This window comes from Heptranchias perlo, chromosome 10 (assembly GCF_035084215.1).
Source record: "Heptranchias perlo isolate sHepPer1 chromosome 10, sHepPer1.hap1, whole genome shotgun sequence".
Classification (NCBI taxonomy): Eukaryota; Metazoa; Chordata; class Chondrichthyes; order Hexanchiformes; family Hexanchidae; genus Heptranchias; species Heptranchias perlo.
The window spans coordinates 78414604-78440005 of NC_090334.1; the positions used below are offsets into that span (position 1 = coordinate 78414604).

At 40.1% G+C, this 25402-nt stretch overlaps 1 protein-coding gene across 1 annotated transcript; it reads left to right on the forward strand.

Moving 5' to 3' along the window:
• Nucleotides 1-3894: 3894 nt before the first annotated feature.
• Nucleotides 3895-24209, forward strand: calm1a (calmodulin 1a). Its single transcript, XM_067992067.1, has 6 exons — nucleotides 3895-4002; nucleotides 8805-8835; nucleotides 11863-12006; nucleotides 17412-17518; nucleotides 19441-19576; nucleotides 23326-24209. The coding sequence occupies exons 1-6, from the start codon at nucleotides 4000-4002 to the stop codon at nucleotides 23352-23354; spliced, it is 450 nt and encodes a 149-aa protein (XP_067848168.1). The 5' UTR covers nucleotides 3895-3999; the 3' UTR covers nucleotides 23355-24209.
• Nucleotides 24210-25402: the final 1193 nt, after the last annotated feature.

A 25402-nucleotide genomic window follows, 5' to 3' on the forward strand; every position in this document is an offset into this window, starting at 1 on the left:
AGAAGGTGCAAAAAATATTCACAAAGATACCAGAACTGAGAGGATATACTTATCAGGAAAGGCTAAACAGGCTGGGGCTCTTTTCTCTAGAAAAGAGAAGACTGAGGGATGACCTGATAGAGGTCTTTAGGATGATGAAAGGGTTAAATAAGGTAGACGTGGAGAAAATGTCTCCACTTGTAGGGGAGTCCAAAACTAGAGGTCGTAACTATAAAATAGTCGCTAATAAATCCAATAGGGAATTCAGGAGAAACTTCTTTACCCAAAGAGTGGTAAGGTGTGGAACTCGTTACCACAAGGAGTAGCTTCCTCAGATTTTTCCCCAAGTTAAGCTTTCTAGAGGCCATGCTTATTTCATTTCCAAACTGAAACTGAGGAGAAAAAATAAATTAAGGCATCGTAAAGTTTATTATAGCCATGACTGACCATGAAAGCAGCCAGATTGTCAGAAAAGCTCAAAGGATTCACTAATATGTTTCAGGAAAGGGAATCTGTTTCCCCCCACTCCCTGGTTTGGTCTGCAGTTGACTCCAGTGCTACACTGTGTGGTTGGCTCTTAATACCTTCCTAAATGGCTTGGCAAGCCAATCAATTAAACAAACAATTGCTGTTACCATGTTCTCAGGGCAACTAGGGCTGGGCAACAAATGCGGCCGTACAGCGTTGCCCACATCCCTAGAACAAAAAAAATAATAGCTTTGTATGTACTTATGGAAAAACTGTGATGTCACCATTGAGGTTGAGTCCTTATCAACAACAAGTTGCCTTGAGCATAGCAATACGTCCCAAGGCAATTCACAAGTGGGAGAAGAGAACGAGAACTGAAAAGAAACTGAGAGAAGAGTTATAGAAGTGACCAAAAATGTAATTGAGGAGCTCTGTTTTGACGAGCCTGTTATAGGTGGGAGAGATGTAGTAAGGCAGAGGGGTTTAAGGAGGGAATTACAGAGTATGATAGTTGAAAACTCTACCACTGATAGAAAGAACTTGCATTTATATAGCGCATTCACATCCTCGGGACATCCCAAAGTGTTTTACAGCCAATGACATACTTTTGAAAGTGCAGTGACTGTTGCAATGTATGGAGAACCTGGAATCACATTTTTATAACACAGGCACGGGAAGGATAGCAATCGTTCATTTGTGGCAGATTGTTTCCACAATTGATAGAAAAGTAATGCTTTGCAGTCAGGGCCCAAATCAAGTGCAAAATTGAATTTTATCTTTACCCTACTTTTTGGTTTTTGAAATCACATTACTAGTAGATATCTCGCAGCTTGGCTCCTGGTAAGTCAGATGAGTTAAAATGACAGCAGCATTATGCCTTTTCTAATAAACCCCTAAGGAGACACTGGGTTACCCCAGTGTCATCAAACAAAAACTAAACAAAAGTTTTTAAAGGGGCACAACTAATAAGGAACTAAGCCATAAAACAAAGGAAACGTATAAAATTAAATAATATTATTACCTACGTCAACTACGCACTCCAGTCCCTGTGGCACCCTTGGTCGCAGAAGGCCTCAAGCGTACCAGCAGACACTGCGTGCTCCTTCTCCAGGGCCACCTGGGCTCGGACAAGAACGCGGAAGAGAGGCAGGCAGCCAACAGGAGCACTATGCCGTGTGATGCCTAATATATTATTCTGCTGCTAAGGTGGAACTGAGTCTAATGTGGCTTGTCCCTTTAACAGCACAGTCTCATTGCTGCAAATATCTTGACATCAATTACAGGTTACCTGCTGATGGTGAGGGAGGTTTGCAAATTGACAAGCGATTGTAAATTTTCAGCTCCATGTCAGAAGAAACCAGCATGAAATTATGGCCTTTCTTTCTCTTTTAATATTTTTGACTTTGAAGTGTGGCAGACGTATATACAGTGCAAGGTACATACCCATAAAATTAGCCTTTAAACATTTTCTAACAGATACTGTTTAATCTTTGCTGCATCCAGCTCTTGAGGATTATTGATTCTACCGCTCCATTGTGGACAAACTAGTCAAGCCACCTTAACAATGAGTTCACGATCACCTAACCATATAATAGTGATTCTGCAATTCAGAGTATTAAGGTGCCTTCTGCAGTAGTGCACCTCCATGGAATAAAGTTATTATGTTGTCTCACTGTTTTAGAGAAAGCTTAAATTAACGCAGAAAATCAATGTGTAGTATAAAGAGAGAGGACTTTGTGATTTGTGTATCCTCTGTGTAATGCATGAGTCTGAGAAATTTCAGTGTCAGTTTGATTTTCATTGGTTCAGTACAAATTTCAATGCTAATTATGCTTCCACTGTTCCCCAAACTACCATCCACACCGCTCTTCATCTCATCTAAGTATCAGCCTGCACCCTCCCCATATCATTATTTTTCTGCCCAATTCCCCCCCCTCCCCTCAGTCTCCAACTCCTCCTGCTATACTTGACAGTTGTAAGGAATCTTACAACACCAGATTATAGTCCAACAATTTTATTTCAATTATACAAATTATACAAATAAAATTGTTGGACTATAACCTGGTGTTGTAAGATTCCTTACATTTGTCCACCCCAGTCCATCACCGGCATCTCCACATCATGTATACTTGACAGTATAAGACTGATCGCTGATATTTAACTACAGTGCTGCATGGCCTCTTCACTCACTGCCAAGTCTCTGATGCCAGCTTCAGCAAAGAAATTGTGCCTAGGATGGAGGAATTACAGGAAGCTTGAAGTCAAGCAAGCTGCAGTATATATAACTCAGCTGATTTATGTTTCCATCTCTGAAATGTGTCAATTTACATAACCCACCTAATTTTACCTGATGGCTACACACAGGGTATGAAGTCATAAATGATGTAATTAGAATTGGTTTATTTGTTGAGTCAATACTGCTTTAGAATTTATACTTCTAAAAAAAAATCCTTATTAGTGTGATTTTGTGAATTTATGTAAAGCATGTGCTCATTAAAGGGTATGGTTTGAAGTGAAGCATAATGAACAATGCACACAATGTAAATGTGCTTAAGTTTTTCTTAGTTGTACATTTCAACAACGTTCATTCATTCATTCATTCATTTTAACTTCAGAATCCATCTACTGACTAAAATAATTCAATTTCCAAAAGCGTAACGATTTTGCAAAATACTAAAATGTACATAAGAGTCTCCTCTAGGTAGATTCCACATTACCTCCCTTGGTACAGAAACATAAAACAGGGAGGAAAACTCCTTTCAAGTTAAAACATAAACTAAATAAGAAAACAGGGTGAAATAACAACGCATTTTTTTTTCTCTCTCTCTCTTTGCTCCGGTGTTTCCGGGTGGGGAGGGGGACGTCTCTAGTTTGCCGTTTATTTGGCTGGCGTTTCCCACCTGGACAGTAACACCGAGCTACAATTCCACAACACTTCCATCCGCTCCCACTCTCCCCCCATCACAACCACATAAGCATCATGACTTGACGCATTGCAGGTACACCGCGACCAATCGCAGAGCGCGACACATCCGCTCTCCCATTGCAGGTGCGCCTGGGCCAATCACACCACGCAAGACAAATTGACCGGACTTCCCCTCCCCCCACCCCCACTTTCCCCAGTCGCCCTCCCCTCCCCTCCCCTCCCCCACCCCTTCCACGCGAAGCAGGCAACCGAGCCTCACCACGCAGCCCCAACGACTAGTAACCGTACCCCTTCGCGATATAAGTCCGAGTCGGCACAATTCAAAAGAAACGCGGGTGTTGGACAGATATTCGACAGCAACGATTTACTTTGACAGAGAGGGGGGGGGGGGGGGGGGGGAGGAGAAAGGGAGTGAAGTCTGGTGCAGGCGGATTAGTTTTATTGCAGGCTCTTTTGTTTCCTGCCGCCCATCCCCCCCCCCATTCTCTTGCTGTTTGCGGCGGAGGGATACGTAGTATATAAGTAGAGGGTAGTGGAGGAAGAGCGCGGTAATCGGCGCCAGTGGGATCGCGACGTGTGGAGGAGCTGGTTGTGTCTGCAGTTAGCGCGCATTCCCCCTATTCGACATGGTGCGTATACCCGGCCAGAGAGAAACCTGCTCGCCTCATATAATATATTTTATGAAGACCATATATATATATATACACACAATATAGTATAGTCTCCATAAAACTATTTGTATTTTTACTGATAATTATTACTGATTGTCGCGTGGTGAAGGGAGGGGGGAACGATCAAAATGGCGGCCGGTGTGAGGGGACGGGAGCGCTGGTGATGCGGCTCGCGCCGTTATGAAGTGTTTTTAATTCATTTTCCTTTCCGCGGGCGACGGGATTAACGCCTCTGATGTAGAAGGGTAGTTTCGGGTTTGATATGTGGCAGAGAGAGAGAGAGATAACCGCTCCGCTTCTTGCAGCAAGTGGCTTGGGGGTGGGTGGTGGGCGCGAGCTCTTCCTGATCCGCGCGCTGCGACCGACCGATCTAACCGGCTGGTGCTTATCCCAAGGCTGTGTTCAGCGTGGTTTTTTTTTTGCACACCGGCTTGTTGAATGGGAAGTGGGAGAGGCTGCTGGCATTAACCTCGATGCATTAATGGAGCTCCTGTGTTTTTTTTTTAAAAGTCTGCTTCGGGATATTTTTATATCCTCTTGTATACATCGTTTCGCAAAGCGCGCGGTTTCTTGCTCCAATGTCTGATGCGTGCAGCGACAGCATCCCCACCGTGTATTCTGCAAAATTATCGCAGTGATTTTGCTGATATTTTTTTCATGTCTCCTTTGGTTAAAAATGCCAGTGCCCAAAGGGCGGACCCCCTCCCTGTGCCGGATTTCGTTTTTTTATGGCACTGTTTAACGGTGACTTCTTTGAATCTGCAATCCAAAGGTTATAACGAAGTCCACATGGTTGCTAAGGCAGTTTTTGGCTGAGTAAATTGCTGTTAAGTTTATTTTGAAGGCCCCATCTGCTTAAACAGGTCCCTAATTAGTTTGAAATTGGACCTCCTTTCAAATTAAGAGTAGAGGTATGTGTGTATAATCTGATGCACCAATGAGCTTAACAAACTTCTAAATTTGCACGCAACTAGCTTTACGGCAAGTACATTACGTAATTGCAGATTTCTCTGCTTCAAATGATCCATTGTTTTGTCACTGGAATGTAGAGCTTAAGTACCTTTTCTTTTTAGGATAGCCTACAATTCTGTTGTTACTTTGCCAATGTCTTGTATACGGGTGGCATTACCTGCACCAGCATGTAAATCACTAATGTAAAATAGATTTTTTTTTTAAAAAAAAGCTCCCAGGTAATAAATTTGTGTTTGACCTGGCTGGATTTTTGTACTGCACGTGGCTGTGGTTAGGTTTTGGGTGTGTTGGTTGAAGAATTGGAAGCTGCAAGCAAGTTCCTAAATGTTGTAATTAACTTGTGTTGTGCTTAAGCTATTAAAATGGCAGAATTATATTGTTTATATAATCCCACTTTTAAAAAAAACTCAATTTCAATTGTAACATTTTACCTGATGGCTACACAGGGTATGAAGTCATAAATGATGTAATTAGAATTGGTTTATTTGTTGAGTCAATACTGCTTTAGAATTTATACTTCTAAAAAAAATCCTTATTAGTGTGATTTTGTGAATTTATGTAAAGCATGTGCTCATTAAAGGGTATGGTTTGAAGTGAAGCATAATGAACAATGCACACAATGTAAATGTGCTTAAGTTTTTCTTAGTTGTACATTAAAAGGGTGTTTGGATATTGAGATACTGATCTTGGGCAACAGTGAGCTACATGCAAATTATTTTCATTGGATACCTTTAATTGTGGTATATGTTGCATGCTGAGAATTGTGATGCAACTTTATTTTTGGATCTGAAGTTAAACATATACGTTAGGGCATAGAACAGCAAACAGTATGGTGATCGGTCAGATAGTTTTATTTTGAGGGAGTAGACAAATCAAATTATGAATTGTAAGAATGTGTTCAGTCCCCTCATAGGGCATGTTTTTTTACCTGGATGATTGCCAGTGCTTTGCTCTCTTACACACCCACCTTTTCCAGGCCAGTTAAAACACATTTTCCCAGTTTAGTGGGTGGGCCCCAGTATACAAACTTACAGAACTGTCAATGTTACAATCTTTCAATAGGTGATGTGCAGACTGCAAAATAGGGAATGTCACTGCCCCCTCATGGAGAACAAACACTTCATAGAAATTGAATTGTTTTCTACTCTACTTTCTTCTTCATGACTGTAACATTCTGTACTGACTTTAAAACCAGTTTTATTTTTGTTCCAATTTTAAACACCCAGTTTCTCCATTGATTTGAGCCAGAAATTCTGCTTTCAGTTCCCTAAAGACCTGTGTTTTATTGAAACTCCTTTCAATATCACTAAATACTTTCGCCTGGCTCTGGGAAGAAAACTGGGACACAAGAATGCTTGATTTTGAACTTGTGAAACTGAAGACCAGGTACTTGGCTGCAAATTTTGTTCCCTTCAAGTTGTCTGCAAAGTGGATCAAATCAGGGAACATGCTAGCAAGCGAACTGCTAAATTGAAGGCCTACACTGAAATTTGGGGCAAGCAGAGCTATTGCAGCCACCATCCCAGATATGGCAGAGAAAACAGGATGCACATGTTACAAACATGCTTGCATTGATGGACAATCTATCAAGCCGAAGGGTCAATTAGTGATTTTGGTGTACACTTATTGCCTTGCTGCAAAATCTATCCTAATACTGAGCAGATTGAAAATGATTTCATGTCAAGCATTTTGAAGCTCACATGTTTTGGATTATCTATCTTTCTGATACTTGTGTAGTGAAGTTGAATTTGGTTTGGAAATGTTTTGTTCTTGTCACATTAGTGGTTGCATTGGCACATGGTCTAATGTGGGAACGGATTGGGTTCAGCACAGATTCAGCCTTGGATATGACAAAATATGTGTAGTAAATAACTCCACGTTGAACCAGATCTAAGGCATTTGCCCACCTTGTCTCTTTCACACATAGACAACCTCCAATGAGAACTGAAAGATGAAGTCCTTTCTTGTTGTCTTTGAAGCAGCCTTCAGGCATGATGGTAGACTCATTGGCATCTTGTGATACTAAGAGCCAAGCACCTATTCAATCTGGAATGGCTCCCAACAGCTCCACACAGCTAGATGAGCCTCTACAGTGCCATGGATCATGTTGCCAAAGTATAGAATATGCTCATGTGACTTCTGCATAATCTGTAATTCATCATTGATGATCTGCCCGAAGATTAACGAAATTTCAGCAAATGTGATGAGAGAGGCCACCGTTGCTCAAAACATGAATCCAGATGGTTTTTTAAAACTGGATCTGGAATGCTGCTCAACCTGACTTCAATGCTGGACATGTCTTGATATCAGTGTTTAGTCTTTCTAGAGTTCCCAAACCAAATTTACTGTGCATGGCACTGCTATTTTCCCATTGGATTTCTGGCAGCTCCATATTCTGCCAAAGCTTAGCTGCTTTGCCCTTTTTGTGCAACATTTCTGATTTAAAAATATAGAACATTAAGGACAATCCATGACTTAAGCTTGGGCCTGAAAACCTGACCACCAGTGAATGCGGAAGCTTGTATTACTTGATTGTAACTTGGTTTTTGAAGTAGTATGAATTTCCTTCCCTGATACCCATTTCTCTTATATATTCGAGCATAAAGATTGAGCTTTTTCACTCATTTGTCTCACTGCTTGTCTGACATCCAGTACTGGATGAACAAAAATTTCCTCCAACTAAATATTGGGAAGACTGAAGCCATTATTTTTGGACCCTATTGCAAACTCAATTTCCTGGTTCTGAGGCTGAACCAGACTGATTGTAACCTTGCCGTCCTATTTGACCGAGATGACCTTCCAACCACATATCCGCTCCATCACCAAAACTGCCTACTTCCACCTTCATAACGTCACCCGTCTCCGCCTCTGCCTCAGCTCACCTGCTGAAACAGTCATCCATGCCTTTACCTCTAGACTCGACTATTCCAATGCTCTCCTGGCTGGCCTCCCATCTTTCACTCTCCATAACCTTGAGCTCATCCAAAACTCTGCCCATATCCTAATTTGCACCAAGTCCTGTTCACCCATCACCCCTGTGCCCGCTGACCTACATTGGCTCGGCCCGGTCCAGCAATGCCTCGATTTAAAAAAAAAAAAAAATTCTCATCCTTGTTTTCAAATCCCTCCATGACCTCACCCCTCTCCATCTGTAACCAACTCCAGCCCCACAACCCTCAGATCTCTGCACTCCAATTCTTGCCTCTTGCTCATCCCCAATTTTAATCACTCCACCATTGCCTGCCATGCCTTCAGCTGTGTAGGCCGTAAGCTCTGGTATTCCCTCCCTAAACCCCTCTGCCTCTCTCCTCCTCCTCCTCCTTTAAGATGCTCCTTAAAACCTATCTCTTTGACCAAGCTTTTGGTCACCTGTCCTAATATCTCCTTATGTGGCTGTCAAATTTTGTTTGATAATGCTCCTGTGAAGCACTTTGGGACGTTTTACTATATTAAAGGCGCCGTTTAAATGGAAGTTCTTTAATATGCACAAACTTTAGTAAGCTTGATCTTTCCAAACTCTTAACTTTCCATTGACTGAAATGTATGTCTTTCATATTGAGTATTGGAGAACACTGACTTTTTTTCCCCCCTCGAGTATTGTTGAAGTGTAATCTATTCCTCTATTTCAAATTGCCTCTACCATAAACGAGCTGACAAGTCAATAGACGTGTGCAAATTTCAGAATATTGCTTTCTAAAGTCCATCCACTTTGTAGCTTTTAAGGAAAGTTATTTTACCACACTTGTTAAAACTTAACTACATTTAAGGATTCACTTTGTGTCTTACAGGCTGACCAACTGACTGAGGAGCAGATTGCTGGTAAGTGACAATTTTATTTCTGTACATTAATTGTGAGAGTGCTTCATAATTGTGGAATTTGTCTAGACTTCACTTAGATTTGGACTGCAAAATAACTTCTACAAATGAAGAAAAAACTATTTTTGAAGGTAGCGTATCAAATTTATGTTCCAACATAATGCCAAAGAGTGGTTATAGCTGTTTCCCACAGAATGAACTACTGATGTTTTGAGAAGGCTTTGTTGTGGGACTTTCTCACAGGGAAGGAGGATAGGAAGGGTGACCTGGACTGTGGACCTGATGGCATGATGTAGGCCAGGGACTATGTTGTCTATCGGCATTCTCTATCAAGATGGTGCATGGTCAGACTAAAAGTGGGTTAAACTTGATCTGCTTCTAGTATACCTGACTACATCTGGCAGTCTTTTTACACTTAGGATTTTATTGTACAAAGTGAGCACATTTATAAAAGTAAATAGCATATATTGAGATGTTTACATATGCATCAGACTAGTTTTTCAGTGAAATATTATACACTGAGAAGGAAAAGGTTTGTACAGGATAAACACCTGGATTTTTGTTTTGTAGGGCAGGCAAGGTAGGCTCCTGGTAGATCCAGCTGCTGTACTCTGTTGTGACGAGGTGTCCCAGCTTTTTGATCTATCTCGAGGAGAAGGACAGGAAAAAGGATGGGATTCCCAAAACTTGAGGGACTACAGGCCCTTGAGCGAGGGGGTGAAGAAACTGTTCCATCAGATTGTCAGCTGACGCTAGCCAATCCTGCTAAGGATTCGACATGATATTCTGAGCAGTCTTGTTCAGAGAAAGCTGATGTGAATTGTAAATATGGTGCAGCAAAGAATGTTCTAATGGTTAGAAGTCAGTATGGAGGAGCTGCAAGTTCTGCCTAACCTGTAGAGATCAGGATCCTGCCCCAGGTTGGACAGGATGTGTCTCCAATGGGGCTTTAGGTAGTCGGGATGGCACAGGTTGTTACCAAGGAGTTGTGGTTTGAGGGCCATGTACAAAACACATTGTTGCTACGGCATTTGATACTTTGGCCTTGGTATGTATAACATGCTGTGTGTTTTGAACCGCTGCTATAGTTGTCTACAAATAATTGAACTTCCTTATGATGTACATACCTGTCAACTGTAAATTTCTTTTTTGCCTGGAGGCGTTTCTTGAATGACTGGGTGGAAATGGTATGGACATTTACAAATGCTGCCAGCAATAAACTTCAGAGCCATTCCAGAAAGGCACAAAGGAGGCAACCAGTGAACACTACCCAGTTTAAAGGCTAGAATAGGGCCCATAACAGTGCTTTAAGAACTTGATGGGCCAAACAATATGCTGTCCAGTAGGGTGAATGCCAAAATAGGCTAGTTCCTCTTAAACAGTGATGTGATTTTTTTTTAAACAATGAGAAATTGGAATGCACTTCAATAGATATAAAAGCAGGGCCAAGGAGGCATATTTTCAAAACTTTTACTCCTCCTGCATATTTCTGTTTTAAATAATAGTCACTCAATTTCCCTCCTATGGGTTTCCACTTAACATTGAGTGGTTCCAATAATGCAGGCAGCAAACACGAGTTCTGGAAGAGTACCCAGCTCGTACTGATTTCCCTGATTGACGTTTATCCTCGTTCAGCATGGCTCCCTGAATGGAGCCAATGCAAGTATGCCTATAACTTGTATCACAGTTGGTGTTGATGCAAGTGGAGATCCAAAGTAAAAGTGAGCAATTAAATTGATATGCATTTAATGTTTTTTTTCATGTTGTTCAATGTAATATGTACATCCTTAAGCTTGTTTCAGATTGTGGATCAGCTGATTTGTAATACAGAAATTACAGAAATGGACTAGAGTACAGCTTGAGCAGTGAATTAAAAGGTTCTGAGAATCTTTGTATTTAAGTTTATTTATAGAATGGTCTAATTATTTTCTGGAATATTTTGACCCTGTGCATGATGCTTTGCTGAAGTTTCATACAGCAACAAAATGGATTGATTTCCTAATGCCTCATAGAATGACAACATTCAGACTAGCTTTGGCAAAACCATTAATTGAGTTCCATTTACAAGGATGATGTAATTTCAGCAAATGCACCATCTTTTGATATCAGCTGTGGGGGGAATCGGAAACTAGGAAAAGAAAAAACAATGGAGAAATGGCTCATCATTGAAGGTGTAATACTGAACTGTGGTCTGTCTACTTTTGAATTAATGCTTATTTACTACACAGTGCTGAAGGAAGAGGGATGTTACATAAGGGATCGTAACTTTAAAATTTAGTTTTGATTCTCCCTAAAAAATATCAGCTAAACATTTCTATAGCATGCAAGTTAATTTTAACTATCTTTAAAATACAGCTCAGCAAAACATGTATAAACATTTAAAATAAAATTCATGGCACAAGTGTTATGCCAAAGCTGATTCCACCTACCAGAAACTCTTTTTGACTAGATGGTGCCTTCAAGTTGCTAAGTAATGGTATACATCAGTTCCATCTATGCTGTGTGCATGTAGTTTTGGTTGCAAGCCTGAACATGCTGGCAGTGTGACTGACTGCCCCACCAGATTGATTGGGACATTGTCACAATTTCATGACCTAACTGCACTCAGGTGAAGCAGTTGTCACAAGAAGTGAGTTTAAACATAGGTGGTGATTTGTGGAATGTGGCAGTATGCTGGTGGTCACAATCTGATTGTATTATTTCATCCCCTAATGGAAAAGGGGTGGAAAGAACAGACTCGCCTTCAGTAGATAATTAAAATCCTAAACATTTTCCTGTGGTTTAGAAGGCAGTTTTCAGTGATTTATGCACATTGAACTGTAGCTGTAGTGTTAGCATGTTAATTGTTTGTCAAATCTGTTGCAGCCTGCTGGCACTGTTGGCATAACAAAGTTTTACTTTGTGCATTGCAAGACCTTCCAGGATAAATTGATTCGTTTTGAGGCTTGTGAAGTGTCAAAAGTTATGTTACGCAGGTTGTGTAATTGTAGTTTCCTCCCATTTGTTAACCTAACCATCTGTTCTTTTCAGAATTCAAAGAGGCATTCTCCCTCTTTGATAAAGATGGCGATGGCACCATCACAACAAAAGAGTTGGGGACTGTAATGCGGTCTTTGGGGCAGAATCCTACTGAAGCAGAGTTGCAGGACATGATCAATGAAGTTGATGCTGATGGTAAGTTTGGCAGTTGATTTTTCACTTTGCTACATGAAGGTAGCCAGATTGCAATCCATTCCCCCAACCCCAATTGTCACAATTGTTCATTAGCCAAAACTGGACTGCTTAGAACACCAGGGCTAGTATTTGCTGAGTTAATACTTATGAACCTGTTTTAGATGTAGGTGTGCTACACAGGTTTTTCCAGTGGTAATATGTTCTTGATGTGAGTAAATACAACACTGTTTTTAGAGAACTTGCTTGCTTTATACTGCCTTGCAGCTTTTGACTACATGCCAAATTGTAGCATAAACCAAACATTGAACAAACTTCTATCGCATACTGCTAGGGTTTGATTTGTTCACTTAATCACTGGCATCATTTACTAATGAATGGAGTGGGAAGGCTTGAAGTGTTTTTCCATTTGTGGTATTGGAGTAACTGGCTCAATATGAAATCCTTTTCACCTTTTTGAGGGCTAGTTAGTTTTAACCAAAAAAGTTTAGTACAGCAGTATTGAACATCATGCCTATAGGTAGTTTCAAAATGTAAAATTACAAAAATTCCAAAATAAGACTGCATCATCCTTTTGACTACTTGAATGTCACTGGAGATGAAAGTTGATGTCTGCCCAGTGAGTGGTGATGAGTTTAAAAATGATTTGAGGCTTGTTTTTGTTTATCACTTGACACATGCAGCTGAGCACAGCATTCTAATATTTAGCCTTTTGGGCTTCTAAGACTCTAGGGATTGTTCTTTCCCACAGAGTAAACATTATCTTACTAACTATTTTCTAGGTGTGTGCCCACCAGAAAAGGCTTGTTCCAAGTCTCATTTGAGAGCTGTTAATTTAGATTTGCTGCATCCCAGGGCTACACAGCCTGCATGCATTCTTGAAAGTAATATAGCATTCCAATGTACTCCCAACTATTATGCAAAGTATGTCAATCCTCAACCTTTGTTCTGTGCTGAGTCATTTGATATTGGCTAGAGAGGCAGTGGGAGCAACAGAGTTCTGCTTCCCTGGGCTAGGAGGAGGGGGATAAATTCAGTTCCTTGCTCCTGATTGTTGTCATTGGGTAAGAACAGGATCAGGCTGGACTCTGCTGTTCCTCACCCTCACAATGGTTAAAAATAGCCTGACACTTTTTGGATAGGGTCACATTATGGCTAACGAGTTGGGCAAGCTGCTGGAATCCTGGTACCCTTGGAAACATGTCCTCAAATCACCTGTTGGGGTGGGGGGGGGGGCGGCGGCGCAGAAGTCACACGTTACCTATTGACAAACATATAATGGAGGAAGTAATTTAATTGGGGTCTAAGTGAACTCAAACAGCAAGAATACATTCTGTTGATGGATGTCACTTTAAGCCTAAAATTTAATTAGCTTACTGAAGTCTTTGCTAACACTAACTGCCTTAGGATATATTGAGTGGCTGCATTATTAAATTAGGCCATTTCATTAATCCTTTGGATTAAATATTGGTTTCTAAAGTTAGTGCATCTTATATGCCATGATGTGGAGATGCCGGTGATGGACTGGGGTGGACAAATGGACACCTGGTGTTGTAAGACTCCTTATATTTGCATCTTATATGCACAAATCTTTGAAGCTGGCAGGACAGGTTGAGTGTCTTTTTTTTAAAAAGCATACGCAATCCTGGGTTTTATAAATAAAGGCATAGAATACAAAAGCAAATAAGTCATGTTTAAACTTTATAAAACACTGGTTTGGCCACATCTGGAGTATTGTCTGATTCTGGGCACTACACTTCAGAAAGGATGTGAAGGCCTTAGAGAGGGTGCATAAAAGATTTACAAGAATGGTTCCAGGGATGAGGGACTTCACTTATGTGGATAGACTGGAGAAGCTGGGATTATTCTCCTTTTTAGAGCAGAGAAGGTTGAGAGGAGATTTGATAGAAGTGTTCAAAATCATGAAGGGTTTAGATAAAGTAAATGGAGAAACTGTTCCCAGTGGTGGAAGGGTTGAGAACCAGAGGACACAGATTTAAAGTGATTGGCAAAAGAACCAAAGGTTATGTGAGGAAAAACTTTATGCAGTGCATAATTATGATCGGGAATGTGCTGCCTGAAAGGTTGGATGTGGCTTTCAAAAAGGAATTGAATGAATATTTTAAGGGAAAAAAATTTGCAAGGAAATGGGACTAACTGGATTGCTCAAGAGCTGGTGCAGGCTTGACTTCCTCCTGTGTTGTAATGATTGTGATTATATAGGAACCAGTCAATTTGCAGTTCTAAAGTTCTACTTAAATGAGTGTATTCTCAAAAGAATTTAAAAAAAGTGGGCAACAGTATATGACCTTACAAGTTGACTTAATTGAATTCCTGTCAAGCAGAACATTTTGACCCCTAATGGCTGAGAAATATCTTGCTTGATATGGTACTGAGCTGTATGCTAAAGGTCTTTGGTCTTAATTTGCTGATCTTGACTGAAGTGTCCTTGTATTGGGCTGAGGGGATAGTTAGCCCTTGCTGTGCCAGCAATTAACAATCCAATCCAACAGAATGCATGTTAACTTCTGGAGAATGATGTGGTGAAGAGCAGTTTGGAAATTACACATACTAACTTAAAATTAAATTTTAATGAGGATTCAGTTTTCTTTAATTTTCAAATTTCAAGACTTAGCTGCCATGGATGTGGCTGCTTTTGGATTAAAAACTTGGGTGGTCCGATGTGCAGTCTGTATAGACAGTTTTAGTCTTTTCCCTTCACCTCTGAATCACATCGTGTGTAATAGGCATATGGGAATGTAGCAGGCCTGTTTTTTCCAGTGCAGCGCCTCTCCTGTCGTTATATTGACATGCAGCATAAATGGCCTGTTTCTACCAACAGGGAAGGCACAGCTCTGAGCATTATGCCCAACTAATTAGTGGCATGACTCATTCATTACTAACCAAATTCAATCTATTCCTAACTTGGCTGAATGAGGACACTAATAATGACATCTTTTGTTTCATTTGAATCCCTAGCTAATTAACTAATTGCAGACTTGTAATACTTGAAAAGTGAAGACATTAAAAATTATTTCTGCCTTCTGGCAGCAATAAAAGATTTTTGTTCAGCTGACCAACTGGTTTGGGACTCTTACTCAGGTTTTGAACTCGACAGTCCATGGAAATTAAAGAAGGTAAATTACACCCTTATGAGGCTGCCTGTGTTCAAGAATGAAGTGACTTCACTGTCTGGCAAAAATATGAATTATCAGTTATTTTTGGACTTTGCAGTGTAATTCTGCACAGCTGTCATACCACTTTTGTTTTTTTTTGTAATTGATCACTTTACATGGCTCTGGTTCTAGTGAACAGTTTAAACATGTCGCTAGGGAAATTAGCAACCCTGATAGTGGCTAAATGGATTTGAGTAGCAGAATTAGTGTATGGCAGTAACTTGCACCTAAAATGCCACAATGGCAAAGGTCATGAGGCAGCTATAAAAATCTGAAATGCTTTTGGACTACAGACTCTTTTTACTACATTTCTCAAGTGGCTCACATGTGAAGTCCCTAATCTGGCTCAAACGAGTTCCTGGTCTATTGGGTTGCTGCAGTGTCCAAGTTGGGGAGAAAGAAAAATAGTCATCGTTTTTGCTGCTGACTGCTGTACAGCATTGGTTTTCAAACTGGGGTTCCCTAACCTGAGGGGGGTGATGAAGAAATCATGAGTGCTAAGGTCTGGAGTTCTGTGTTTTGACTTACTGATGCATTGTTTCTGTTGTAAACAATTTATTAGTATACAACAATGATAGCACTGTTTCCCTTTTGGGTAATTGGCAGTGTCTTTGGGTAGTTATGACAGGGATCCTTAGGATTGTGCATATTTGCAGAGGTGAAGACTGTTTTGTGATGTGTATGTGCCAAAATGTTTGTTTTATGCTTTGCATTCACCCACTTATTCAAGCACTGGGTCATATACATAATTCTTCAGTTTTACTGCATCCAGATTGCTGGTTTCAAATATGTAAAAGTGCCATTCAGAGCAACAAACTGGCTTTATTGAAATGGTAACATGCAAAGATTGCTGTAAAATGCATCACTGCAGTCTGTAAGGAATCTTACAACACCAGGTTATAGTCCAACAGTTTTATTTGAAAATCACAAGCTTTTGGAGGCTTTCTCCTTCGTCAGGTGTGTTCTCCTTTGTCACCTGACGAAGGAGAAAGCCTCCGAAAGCTTGTGATTTTCAAATAAAACTGTTGGACTATAACCTGTCCATCACCGGCATCTCCATCACTGCAGTCTGTTCAGTGCTGGAGTTCCATTTCAGTTCCCAAACCAGTTGATGCTTAAGCAGGATGAGATTCAGCATGGCAGTGGCCAATTCAGAAACTGACCTGTTTACTGTAGCTTGGCAGTCTGGTTTTGGTCAACATTGGTGCCATTCTTAAGGTGTAGTAAACCAGGATATTGAAGATGTTACATGCTCTGCTAGTGGTATATTTGGTTTCCACATCAGCTAGTGATATTTAAATATTAAGAAAAATGTGAAGACTGTACAGGAAGCAAGGTACTGAGACTTGTTTTATAAGGGTGGTACTTGGAGTATAATCCAAATAGTAATAGTGGAACTCTATCTGCCATAATTGAGGACATCTCCTTCCTCATACACACCAAATAATCGTGCCCCAAACATTGGCAGTTTGCTAGTTATAGGGAATGCAAATGAGTTGAAGGCATTGTACTTAATCTATCCTGAGCTCTGGTTGATTCCCGTTGGACAAGTTTGGTATTTACAATCTGCAGAGGCAAAAGCTTGCCCAAGCCTTTTGTCTTGCAAAAACTGACAATATCAGGAAGGTGGATAATTGGAGCACAGATACTGCTGGCTCTGCTGTATCCTGTAGTTAATTACAAGGTGAAAATTGTGCTGTTAAGGTACAATTGAAATGAGAACAATGAAAGCTATTATAGAGCATAATTAACTACAAACATTGAAGTTTCTCATTAACTTGGTGTCTCTGAACTTGCCTAGCTGGATAATTTCAGAAGGATCTATTTATGGTTTAATGAGATTGGATTGGAGCTTTAATTAGGTCAGCAGAAACGGTGTATGGGGTCGCATCCTGATTTAGAAAATTAAGATTTGCTAGCTGTTGAGCCGCTTTTAATTGTAGCTATGACCAGCATTTTTAACTCTTACAATTTAGATCTTGTGTAGTTGCATGTAAACATTGGATAAGTTCTTTAGTCTCTTAGTAAGTATACAAAACAAGTTTACCTGGATGGAAGTTGTTCTTTGCCACTGTTCAATATAGACTGTTAAGCTTGCATCTATAAAACTGGGTGCATCAGCCTGTTCTGTAAAAGACTGTGGCTTTTTGGATATTGTAGTATTTTTTGCTTTAAGCCTTAAATGTGTCATAATAGTTTGTTCTCTTGAATGAATGTTTCTTTTGTTTTTAGGTAATGGAACTATTGACTTCCCTGAGTTCTTGACCATGATGGCCAGGAAAATGAAGGATACAGATAGTGAAGAGGAAATTCGCGAGGCGTTCCGTGTATTTGACAAGGTATGCATTTAAAAAATACTGCTAGTGTAATATTGCACAAGGGTTGGAGTACAAGAGTAAGGAGATCTTGCTGCAATCATATAGGGCTCTGATGAGACCACACCTGGAGTACTGGGTACAGTTTTGGTCTCCTTTCCTAAGGAAGGATATACTTGCCATAGAGGAGGTGCAACAAAGGTTCACTAGGTCGCTTCCTGGGATGAGAGTTGTCCTGAGATTGAGTAGAATGGGCCTATATTCTCTGGAGTTTAGAAGAATGAGAGGTAATCTTGTTGAAACGTATAAAATTCTGAGGGCTTGGCAGGGTAGATGCTGAGAGGCTGTTTCTCCTGGCTGGAGAGTCTTGAACTAGATCATAGTCTCAGGATAAGGGGTTGGCCATTTAGGACTGATGTGGAAAAATTTCTTCACTCAGGATTGTGAATCTTTGGAATTCTCCACGCCTGAGGACTGTGGATGCTGAATCATTGAATATAGTCAAGGCTGAGATGGATAGGTTTTTGGACACCAAGGGAATCGAGGAATAGGGCAGGACAGTGGAGTTTAGGTGGATCTGCCATGATATTGAATGGCGGAACAGGCTTTGATTAACTTTGTGCAGATTCTAGCACCTGGTGGTTGGGGAAATATTTAAAATGGAAATCTGTATGGATTAGTATTTTGAAGTCAGTCACTATCCAGAGGGGGAGGGGTGGTGTTTTAAGACTAGAAACTTTTTGCAGAAGTCTCTTGGCTGTGGGGTATGGACTGTCTTTTGAACAGTCTACTGGTTTCTTCACTCTGGCTACAGTTGTAGAAGTTGTACAGATATAGAAGCTGTAGTTTGTAGGATATTTCAAGTTTACCAGAAACCTAAAGGTAATAAAAACAATGCTGTCAGCAAGTCAGGCAGCATCTGTGGCAAAAGAAAGAGTTAACGTTTCAGGTTGGTGACCCTTCGTCAAACTCCTAAAGGAACCTAGAAACCTAAAGGTGTTCCCAGGAGGATTAAACTCTTCCATTGCCGAGGTTGTGGTTCCCTCCATTTTTTTCCTCCGGCACTGAGCCCGCCACAGTCAATCATAGCTGAGTGTCAGGGTTCAGCTTGCAGATTGTTGGCATTAGAGGTACTTCAATGACCTTGAAAGAGTATACTTTCCCCTCCATTCTCTCACTGACTTGAGATTGAGGGCTTATTGCTATTAGTGTGGCAATATAACTTCAATTTGCCTTTACTATTTTTTGCTAACTCTAAGCCAACAATTAAGTCCTTTCCAGTTGTGCTTGTTGTAAGTAAATGTTGAAATATTAATGTACTTCAAGCAGATCCAAATACTTTTCTCTGGCATTCCTTTTAACCTGTGTAGATTACTTCATTGTTAAGTACCTTTCCTGTGCCCTCAAATTTGTTCCAGTCCAAAATCAGGTGTGTCAGTGATGCCTATTGCTGCTTGCTGCAGTGCTAGGCTTGTGGCATCTATCTGATTCATTATAAGATGCAGGAAATTCTCAGCTTGTAAGTGCTGCACAAGGTGCCTTTGGATCAAGGTGAATGAGTATTTTTGGATATAGGAAGGCTCTTTTGTAAACTCCTGGGGGGTAGAATCCCTCTCAAATAGTGGTGCCCTTTTAATTTGTTACATTGCTGATCCAAACATTGGTTATGTTTACAGAAACGTCAGTGGTGTCCTAGCAAGTTTAATGTGCAGTGCCAGAGTGACTGGACTTTGGATCATGCCCAGATTGATCCCAATCTGTTACGATGAGATGCCATGTTTCTTACAAATTGCTTTTATGTGCATCTCACACTGGTGTATCATAAATTCATGTAGGAATAGGTTACTGTTATTTCACTGATCTTAGTGTGAAGACCCTTCACATGGGAGAAAAATCTTTAGAAAAGAATTTAAATATTTTAAAAGTCCACTGAATTTCTCTCTCAGGATGGTAATGGTTACATCAGTGCGGCAGAGCTCCGTCACGTTATGACAAACCTAGGTGAGAAATTGACAGACGAAGAAGTAGATGAAATGATTAGAGAAGCAGATATTGATGGTGATGGCCAAGTCAACTATGAAGGTAAGTGCATATTTTTTTATCTAGGGTAGAAGTGGAACTAATAGAAGCTTGTGTATCCCTGTATGAATAGTACAAGAAATCTTGTCAATCATTTGTCAATCGCAATTTGATTACAGGCTCTTGTCTGCCACTGGTGTAAAACTGTATGCTACAATGTAATGCTTCCAAGTGATCCAAAAAAGATTGCATTTTTGAGGTTAACAGCATTAATAAATTATGAATGCAACCCTCCCCCTCCAAACCCCACCTGTTCTTTGGGACATGAGGCTTACTTTGTTTAAATAATTTGCTGTATGAGAACCACGTGTCAGTAATGTCCTGAATGCAGGGAATATGGATCAGTTTATATATTCATTCTCTTGTATTCATACATGCATACTAGATGTATTGATTTTCCTTTTTGTTTCCCTCCATTTTGCCTCCTTGGAAGGTGTCAACTTATGCTGTAATACATTCCACTGTGGCAGCCTTCCAGTATCTTGCCGTTGGCCATTTTTGTGTGAACCTGGGTATTGAGGCCATTCACTTGGGCGTCTCAGCGGAACCCAGTCCTGTCCATGGTTGCACTTTAAACTGGAGTTGTTGGGAGCAAAACCTCAGCCTTTCCCTTCTCTAGCCTAGATATATTGACAATCCTGTGTATTTAATTGTGCACCCTGCTGCTACACTGGCAAGACAATTTCTGTACCAGAGGGATTAAATTTGGGACCTTTTTGCAAAGTGCTCACAATTTGGGGAGTGGGGGGGTGGAGGAGGAGGCTGTTAACCTTAACTGTAATTTACAACTGCAGCAGAAAGGATTAAAATCCTAGCAGAACAGTATATTTCCAATCAAACAGTTGAAGGTTTTTTTAAAAGTCAACTAGAGGAAGAATTGAGCTAAATTATGTATTTCTGCTTTGGCTAGATTTCATTGTCACTTGCAGGGAGCTGAATTTAGACTTTACAAATAAGCTGCATTTTTTTTTTAAACTGTTGCATGGGTGATATATTTCCCTTGTGCATTTGAACTGCAAGGCAGTTTGTTGATTACTTGACTCCATTTCAAATAACTGGCTGGAAGCTTCCAATAGGCTTAGTAGGCCAGTGTGCTGCCTTCTGCAGTACTGAGCTGGAGACTAAAGGTCCTTGGTTTGATTTCTGATCTTCGGCTGATCTCAGCTGAGACTGTTGTATCGGCACTACAATTGCCCTTGGCATTTGGGCTGTGGCAGTTTTTTTAAAAAATCAGCCAAAGTTCTGGCTCCTGATCACATGATCTATGCTGGAAAGTGTGTAGACATCTGGTGAGATTAGGGTTGAGCTTGATCCTTTGTAGTCCATTAGCATACCAATTCTGGGGTTCATGTGTGGACTGGCCTCTTGAGTATTGGATGGGTGGGACCAGAACAGCAAGAATGAATTAATTCAGTATATACGATTGAAGGGCTTGCTTATATAAGTGAAAGTTTTGCCTTTCTGGAAAATGTGCAAACATGTTAATTTACAATGGAGAGTATTTATCAGATCTCCTTTGGATCGGTATATCCAATCTGGTTGTCAGCCTTGAGCTAAATGTGAGATGGTAAATATCACTTAATCTTGAATGTCGTCTGATCTTGGTAGCTTCATTTTATTTGAAGTAATAATAGGATTTACCCAACTTATCATTTTATATAGCTTGATAAAGTTCCCTTTCTTTCCTCCCCTTTTAGCTAACTCTTTTAAAGCAGGCCATGGGTTTCTTTGTAATGCATTCACTTTTTCCTTGGGATTATTCTTTTTGCACCCTCTCCAATCTGTTCTTTTCAGTGTGACCATTGTAAAGCCTTAATGTAACCTCAATTATACTGTTAATTATGTAGTCCAACATACTATTTGCTTTAAGTTGCTTTTCCACAGTCAAGACATTGAAAGTGACAAATCCATTAATTTCAGGTCACCATTTCTCTACTAATTCTGTTCCATTCATTGCATACTTTATATTACACTTTTTCACTTAATACACATACTTCACATTTGTCTGTATTAAATCTCATTTGTTTGGCCTATTGCATAACTGACCAGTCCTTTTTTCAAGTCCTATATTTCAGCATGCAGGTAACTTTATATAGATAAATGAGGTCTAGACACTGAGGCTGTGTGGAAATCCCCATCCCTGCCCAGTCTGATACCTTACAATTAAGGATTTACTTTTTAAAAACAGCTTCTTACATGGATTTGCATTCATGACCAGTGTACTGAAACCAAATATAAGTTTGGTCAAATTTTCTCACTGGAATAGAGGCTAGAAACAGAAGACTGGTTTAAGATTTGCAGTCAGTGTTATGGCAGGCTGGGAAGGTCCTAGGTTTGATCCCTGCTCTGTTCAGAGATGGCTAATCTCTGCTAGAGTAGTTGTGGGAATGCTTGTCCCTAGGCTACAGTTGAACAAGAGTTTCCATTTCTGACTGCTATCTCCCCTTCCCCTCCACTTCACCCCACCATTAATGGCTCTGCCTTCAGCCATCTAGGCCCCACGCTCTGGAATTCCCTCTTTTTAACCCACCTTCTAATATCTCCTCCTTTGCCTCAGTCCATTTTTTGATTATGCCTGTCATACACCTTGGGGTATTTTTCTATATTAAGTGCTATAAAAATGCAAGTTACTATTATCCACTGATTCTGGTGGGATGCTAAGGAGTGAATCTGGCACTAATATGCTGGCTATGGGTGAATTGCTTAGTACCTGTGAAGAATGGTTAGTTGAGCACTAATTGTGGGACAGGTCCTGGCATAAATCACTGCCTTAACAGGTGTGGCTGGAAAAATGACAGCCAAATATTAACCTTTAAAGAACTGAATTTTTACAAGCACTGTTGCAATATGGTGCAGAGTAAAAATGTCAACAACTTAAGGAAGTTCATAGAGGAATGCAAATAAAGCTGGCCCATGTTGCTGCAAGTGGCAGACTTGTTACAAATTTGACCATATTTAAAAGTTCTATAACATGGTAAATTCAAATTGTGGCCTATTGAGGTGCAGAGCAAGGTGGTTGCTAGGACTACTTTATTAACTATTAGGTCATCAAAGTTCCCAGTCTGCCTGTTTGTGTACAGTATACAACATTATCATATGTAGCTATGCAGGACAGACTTTTCACTGACTTGTAATTAATCACATGACTAGGAGAACTCTTAGACCAATCACCACAGAACAGTTCTGTCATTTGTTCTTAAGCATAACAACTGCTGAGTAATGGGTCTGTTTTCATAGGTGACGTTCATGCAGAACAAGAGAGTTACGAAAGATGGCTGCCTTTTCCCATCCCCCCCTCATTAAATGGCGGAGGGTCCTGTTTTTGCAGCTTTTAACAGTAGTTTTTCATTTTTTAAAGTCTGAAACATTACAATTGGCTAATTTTGCCAGTAGGAACATTTCTCAATTAATTGTTTTCAAATCTTGTATGATGGTTGCTTGAAATCGTAGTCTGCTATTTCCCTCTTACCAGCCGTGTTTACTTCAAATCAGTTATGTGCTGGCTCCTTCAGTTTCGAAGTAAACTATTTGGAAGTAGACAGCTCCAAACTCAAAAGAATATAGGGTGAAACGAGACACCAGAAATGTGTTGCCACATCGGCTCAGGCTTATTAGTGCTTTGTTCTGAAGCAGCTATCTTACCTTGCTGTGTGCAAAGAGGCAAATCTGAACAGCTGCTGATACTGATTTGTATTGAATTACTTTTTGAAAGCAAACTTCAATTAAATTCTCATCCTTGATTGTTTTTACAGAATTCGTACAGATGATGACTGCAAAATGAAGACTTTTACCTTTCCCCTTCCTAGAAAAAAAGTTGAAATCTTTTACTTACCTCTTGCAAAATGTTCATTTATTCATTCTGTTTCTGTATAGCAAAAGTTACTGAATGTCAAAGAAAAAAATAACCTGTCCACAAACTCTGCATGTAATGATCAGTGGTCCTGTCCCCAAAGATCTTCAAGCCATGCATCAGTAAAACTTGTACTACCTTAAAAACAAAAGCAATTGGACTCTATGAAGTTCCATACTAATAAATACACTGTTTGGGCTGGCCAGTTTTTCATGCATGCAGCTTGACAGTTGAGCACAGCCTGGCTCTGTTAATTCCACTTTATGTTCTTCGTGGGAGTAGTTTAGTTTTTTCCAGTTTGTATATTGTACCAGGATGATTGTTCCTGAAAAGTTGGTTAATTTTTTTGAATGCTAAGGCAAGCGAAAACTGCAATAGAAGGTTGTAATTGTATGACAGTCCCTGGAGTGGAATCGTTTTCATACTTAACAGTGTGCTCACAAAACAATTACCAGGATTGAAGATCTTAATTTAAAAAAATAATATAAAAAAATGGATGGCATGTCTGTATAAAACTTGGTTAACGTGTCTGCATTGCACTATAGTGAAACGGATGTCAGGCAATTTACCGTTCACTGAATTTTTAAAAAGTTACCTATGATAAGGGAGTGTCTTGGACTCTCGTGTTTATCTTCTGTTCTGTACCATAACTTGGAGCCGTCAGAGTATATATCTACATAGGACTTCAGCACAATGACGACATGGCTGTTCAGCAAATTACAATTATGTCCATTCCAAGTTGTAAATGCTAGTCTTTTTTTTTCCAATAAAAGACCATTAACTTAAGTCTCTTGGGTGCCAAATTTATTTATCCAACTATTTATCGGTTATTCACATGACCTGTAGGTGACTTCAAATTATTTTCTTGTTGGTTTTTCGTATCAGCCAATGATCGCTGTGTGCTTCAGCTTATGTAAGACCAGTAAGTAGGTTTGCAATGAAATGTTTTTTAAAAAAAAATAAGCCTATTGGGTGGTAAAGTCCACAGTAAAGGTTGAATGCACCAAAACCACAGTTTGAGACCACTTTACGGTGGCATGTATTTTAACTTCAGTATATCCGGATTTTTAAATTTTTTTGCAGTTAAATACTAATTTGCTTACTAAAACTTGTCTTTCATGTTACTTGTTGCTGCAAACTTACAATAAATTCATATCAAACCAAGCAATTTCTGACCAACTTTTATATTTAAAGATTCTTGTTATAAGAAAAAATACTGTTCCTGCTGTATGTAAAATTCAGATGTTTGAAAGCTGAATTAATTGAACATTAAACTACATGTTAGCCCTTGAAGAGTAGTTTATCCTTTTGGGTAACTTTGCAATGCACCTAGGTCTACCTTTTGTTCACAGCTGACCCTGTTGAGGCTATTTCCACCCCTTGGGGCTGGGATGTCCCAGTGTTTTGAAGCTGGGGAGCGGATATGTGAGAAGGCTGCATGTGATTATTCAAAATTCAAGGCTCCATTTGCAAAAAAAAGCCCTGCTCTACTCATACTTCCTGAAGTCTAGTTCTCCTATTTCCTTCCTCCCCATCCCCTCTGGTGTGCTGCTTCATCTTTTTGGTCACTGTACACCTTCAGAGATTCCATTATCTTACATTTAAAAAAAATCTTCACTTCAAAAGGTTGTCAGCAGGGGCAGAGGTCTGCCTGCAGGCACTAGAGAAGGACAGTGCTTCAGCTCTTCAACATTGACAGGCACGGAGGATTGATGATGGCTGCTCCGTGACTGGGGATTAGGGTCCAGGCCCAGGAACTTTTCATGGCTCGAAGATGCTGAAGGCAGCTTCACGCGCAAACTCAATGAAGCGATCTGGCAGGAGGAGCTTTCTTAGCCACATCAAAGAAGCTTGACCTAGTGGAAGGCAACCAAGACTGCGATAAGAAGCTGGCACTTTTAATTCCTGTGTTTAGCTAATGAAGTGAATTCTTTTGAGAATTGATATAGTATGGTCCAGTGGAGGAGGCCATTCACCCT